Here is a 5394-nt window from a genome sequence, read left to right as displayed (position 1 = left end):
CCTGCATGCGGTCCCGTACACGTGTATCCTAGCAACAGAGACACACACATCCAGAAGGTGGGTCAGTGGTTTAATTGAACGAGTAATCGCAGTTTGGCTTTTAAAAAACATTTTTATAATGAGGTTACTCAAACTCTTCATCGCCAGCTGTTATTAATATTAAGTAAATTACTATCATAAAGATAAATGTTACAAGCGTTTGTCTGGTTTAATGTTAGTGAACGAGAGGAGATGGATGAAAGTTCACCTTGTCGTATTTATGTGGAAAGAACACTGGCCATTATTAAACCAGATGCCATCGACAAAGCTGAGGAGGTAGAGAGTATTATCCTCAAGTCGGGCTTCACCATCCTGCAGGTATGTTAAAGTTTCTTACGTTGGTAAATTACAAGATGAGAACTGTGGGGTGAACTTTGTTGTGTCAGGAACGAGGCAATCCAGCTGAGGATTTTTGAGGAAATAATTTATCTATTTTCTATTATAAGAAGTGTGATATCTTCATTCATATAAATGCCCATTTTAAAAGTAATAGATTTGCTTCCTTTGCAGATATCAGTAGCGCAAAGGTTTTCCACTAGGGGGCGTTAATATCCAAAGCAATTCAATTTTATATAGCGTCAGCTCTCAACAGCAGTAACCTCAAGGTGTTTTATTCTGTATGGTAAAGACGCTACAATCAAACGTCCTTCTTTGAGCAAGCATTTGGCAACAGTGGGAGGGGAAAACTACCTTTTAACAGGAAGAAACCTCTAGCAGAATCAGACTCAGGGAGGGGCAGACATCTGATGCAACTGGCTGGGGGTGATGGGAGGAAGACAATAACTTAACAACAATAATAACAAACAATAGTGGATAATGCAATCACTGGGCACTTTATTTCTAGTAAACCTGGATCCCCTTTTCTCTCAGAAGTACCTGAATGTTTTATAGCATGGTTGTTGGAAACATTCCAGTTTGAGATGATTTTAGCTTTGTGACATGGCGCGTTGTCTTGCTGGAAGCAGCCATCAGAAGATGGGTATATTGTGGTCATAAATCGATCGTACATCTGGTACCTAAAGTGTGCCAAGAAAATGTACCCCACACTATTACAATACCACCATCCTAAACCATAGATACAAAGCAGGATGGATTCATGCTTTTGTGTTGTTTATGCCAAGTTCTGATCTTACCAAGTGTCGCTGCAGAAAGTGAGGCTTATAAGGCACAAGGCACCCGGTGTGGTCTTCTGATGTTGTAGCCCACCTGCTTCAGGTTCAATGTGTTGTACATTCAGAGATGCTCTTCTGCATATCTTGGTTGTAACCAGTGGTTACTGTTGCCTTCCTATCAGCTCGTAGCAGTCTGGCCATTTTCCTCTGACCTCCCTGAGAACTGCTAATATTTTCTCTTTTTCTATATTTTATCTTCTCAAGTCAATTGACTGTAATGGTTGTGCAGGAAAATCCCAGTAGATCAGCAGTTTCTGAAACACTAAGTTCCGCCCTCTGACACAAACAATCATGTCACCTTCAGAGTCACTTAAGTCGCCTTTTTTTCTCATTCTGATGCTCAATTTATACTTCAGAAGATCTATGACTATGCATACATGCCTAAATGGATTGAGCTGCTGTGACGTGATTGGCTGATTAAATATTTGCATTTACAAGCAGTTGAACAGGTGTACCTAATAAAGTGACTAGTGAGAGTATGTGACAGGACAAACCATTTTGGCACATGGTAAAAGCAATTGTAGTATGCATATGCAAATAGCAAATAGCCTCAGAATACCAGCCTGCAGAAATTAATCTGATCTATCTAATGTTGTTAGAGATAAATCATGACTGTGTTCACCACCATGTGCTTTCTCTGCCATATCCAATATTTAATCCCTGCATTAGAAGCGGAAGCTGCAGCTAAGTCCAGAGCAATGCAGTGATTTCTACGCAGAGGAGTATGGAAAGCATTTCTTCCCCAGCTTGACGGCCTTCATGAGCTCTGGCCCCATCATTGCCTTGACGCTAGCACGCGACAATGCTATTGCCCACTGGAAGTCCATCATAGGACCTGTCAACAGTGCCAAGGCCAGAGAAACCCATCCAGAGTGGTCAGTGTCATTCCTTGGGATAATGAAAAGTGGGCTGTGATTAGATTTTGAAATAGAAAAGAAGAAAATCAAAGGCCGACATTATTAAACAATATATACTGTGCAGCATGCTCACACTTTGGTGTAAAAGCACTTGAATATTACTCTGCAAACCTGCCCCATCCTTGGACTCAGACAAATGAATAACAGTAATAATGTGTATTATTTACATGGCATTTGTTATAAATTCGACTTGTATATAACTTACAGTGTTTGATTGTAATTCTGGATCTCAGCCTCAGAATTTTAGTTCACCGTGTCCTTTGACAGACCCATCATCAAGGCTTGGTATATTACTTTTATCAGAGGTATGGAATAAAGGTTGGCTCTGTTAAAACTCATACACAGATGTACAAAAAAAGAATGATGTCCTTTTCTTCAGCCTTAGAGCAAAATATGGCACTTCTGAGCTACAAAATGCCCTTCATGGCAGCGATTCATTTCAAGCAGCTATAAAGGAGATCAAATTCATGTTCCCAAACTGTAAGTAATTTGCACACCCACAAATAATATTCTATACATAGAGATCTTGTGCATATGCAAGTGTTTTGAATGCTTTTCATTCTTTGACCTATGTGCTTTTTTATGCAGCTATAATTGAACCTTTACCCTCAAGAGAAGAAAATGAAGAATACCTGAGCAGGTATATAAACCCAGTTCTGCTATGCGGGCTCACTGAGCTCTGCATGAACAAGCCACTCAACCCCATTGTAAGTATTAGAAGCTACACATGTTCACTCATTAGCCAGCTGTTTAGAGCTTTGTGAACATGTGGATTGGTATCTTGTATGTTTGCTGCTGACAGATTTGGCTCGCAGACTGGCTCATCAAAAACAACCCAGACCAACCTCAAATATGTGAAGCGGTCGTTGTGGAAGAAGACCAATGAGAGGCAAACAGTGGGAAAAAGGAGCAACGAGCACAGAGTTTAATGTCTTTCCTTTTGACTAAGAAATGAATCTGTTCAACGCTATAATGAAATAAATCATATTTTCAGTCGTAAGCATCTGTTTGCTTTCTGGCATAAATCAGCAATAGACTGGTGATCTGACTAGGTTCTACTTCGCTTCTCACCTAAGCCACAGAATTTGGGTTAGGAAAATGGATGGATGAATGAAAATTAAAATTCTTCTTATCACTTAAATATAGACACAACTTCTTAACTTTTAACTAAATACATCAAAAATGGCTGTGGCTCAGGAGGTAGAGTAGGTTATTTGCTCACTAAAAGCAAACAAAAGTGTTTAGGCATAGAAAAGGTGCTTGGTTGAATTAAGCTTTCTTACTAGAAGAAAGAAAGCACTTTCTTACTGCTTGTAGTAAGGTTTGAACTCTCAAAGCACTTTCTAAGCATTAAGAACAATTCTTATAAGTAAAGTTGTGTTAGTTTGTCCACTTACTTTCGAGCCTCTGAAAATGGGGGACTGCCTAGGTCTACTTCCCATTGAGTTGCAGTGGTTTTAGCGTGTCTGGTGCTGCACTTTCAAAGTAATTTACGTGTGATCTTACGTCATTTTTTACCTTGAGATATTTAAAGAAGTCTCATTGTGAGTGAACTTGACTTTGTTGGAAGGATATGAGAGTTACTTTTAGGTAAAAGTGGCCATGTTAAATATTTCTTTTATCCTCCGTGCAAAACAGTGCACCATCTGACTTGGAAGGAGGAAAGAAAGTATTCGGTATTATTGGAAATAATATTATTGGTGACTGTTTAATGTTGAAGAGCCACTCCATCTCCAACCCAGCAGGTAACACTGCTGGTCGACAAGGCAGTAGACAGCAGGGTAAATATTTGGCAGCACCAGATAACAGGACAAACAATTTTATAGGGTCTGCAAATAACACTGTTTAAAAAGAGTGCATTTTGAAGTAGTGAACATGGTTGCACTGAATCCATCCGATAACCTGGGTCGACTGTATGACCCCAGCTGAGATCAGAATGTTACTTGTTGACAAAACACTCAGTAACTTTATATGATTTTCAGTCAGTTCTTCTGTTGCTGTTGCTCCACTCAGATTGATTTACTATTAGTGAAAATAATAACTTATTTGTGCATTTGGGTCTGCCTATTCAGTAAGAGGGTACTTCCAATGCCATTTCCTACATTTATATGCTAAGATTGTTGGAAATGGATGATTGCAGTTACCCAGCTGTGGACATTTTGTTCTGCAGTGTGTGACTCTGTTTGTTCCTAACTCACCAGGTATACAGAAAGCTGCTTATGACTAGCTCAGGATATTTTTTTTCTTAAATAAAAGGACTGAAGAATTATTAAACCAAATGTATATCCTTTTATCACACACATATTTCTGGTTAAAGGATGTAGAAAAAGAATGACAGGATGGACAGAAAATTATGAGTTCTGTCAACACACTTCAATGCTTTTGTATCTGATTATACATATACAATTGTATGTATTACAACCTCAAAGCCAATCAATTAGCTTTTGCTGTGCACTGAAGACATTTGAGTGTGAAACCAAAAGATGAATTTAAGAAGAGAGATTAGTTTCATTTTTTTATTGCTGTTACTGGCATCTAAATATGTTTTTAAAAAAACATAGAATATAACACATTTTATTAAAAAAAAAACCCATCCAGTTTTCTGAGTTAGTTTAAGTACTGAAAAAGAATATTTTCAACTAAATTGCGATCAAAAACATTTAATATTTGGTTGCATATTATATATTCGCAATAACTATATCAAGTCTATGACCCATAGACTTCATCATATTTCTTATTTCTTCATAAGTTAGTCTCTTCATTAGTTATGTCTCTCCAGGGTTCTTTTTCAGCACCTTTTTCAGGGTTTGTCCTTTCAGTCTTCTCTTCATGAATTGAAATGTTCAGCTGGGTAAAGATCTGGTGATTGACTTGGCCAAAACCTCTCACGCCACAACCGCCACTGTGCTTCACAGATAAGCAGATCCCTTCTTTCTCTGTATATTGGGCTTTCCATCACTTCGGTGGAGGTTAATCTTTCTCTCATCATAAAACTGTTCAAGAACAGCGGTGGCTCATCTTTTTTACTTTTCTTTAAACTTCAGTTTGACCTTCTAATTTTTTACTGTTGGTCAGTGGTTCAGATTTTGTAGTTTGGGCCCTGCTGTGTTTTCTAAGCCTCCTTCACAAATGCAGTCTTCACAGGTGAGAGCAAAAAAATTAAACTGAGTGAAGGTCCAGGACTACTTCCCTATTTAAATAATCAATAAGGAAAAATAAATTATTAATGGATTACTGTGCCAGTGTGTTCATTTTGTTACTTTATC

The 5394-nt window shown here is 38.2% G+C and overlaps 1 protein-coding gene across 2 annotated transcripts; it reads left to right on the top strand.

Moving 5' to 3' along the window:
• nme5 (NME/NM23 family member 5) lies at positions 1-3128 on the top strand. Of its 2 annotated transcripts, XM_031751067.2 has the most exons (6): positions 1-57; positions 219-357; positions 1881-2086; positions 2508-2608; positions 2717-2835; positions 2931-3128. In XM_031751067.2, the coding sequence occupies exons 2-6, from the start codon at positions 232-234 to the stop codon at positions 3012-3014; spliced, it is 636 nt and encodes a 211-aa protein (XP_031606927.2). In that variant the 5' UTR covers positions 1-57; positions 219-231; the 3' UTR covers positions 3015-3128. The 2 variants fall into 2 exon arrangements, with proteins under 2 accessions (XP_031606927.2, XP_031606926.2); XM_031751066.2 differs by having other exon boundaries at positions 28-357.
• Positions 3129-5394: the final 2266 nt, after the last annotated feature.

Source organism: Oreochromis aureus, linkage group 2, assembly GCF_013358895.1.
Source record: "Oreochromis aureus strain Israel breed Guangdong linkage group 2, ZZ_aureus, whole genome shotgun sequence".
Lineage (NCBI taxonomy): Eukaryota > Metazoa > Chordata > Actinopteri > Cichliformes > Cichlidae > Oreochromis > Oreochromis aureus.
Note: the sequence above shows the minus strand (reverse complement) of the source record. Positions and strands in the feature narration are given on the sequence as shown.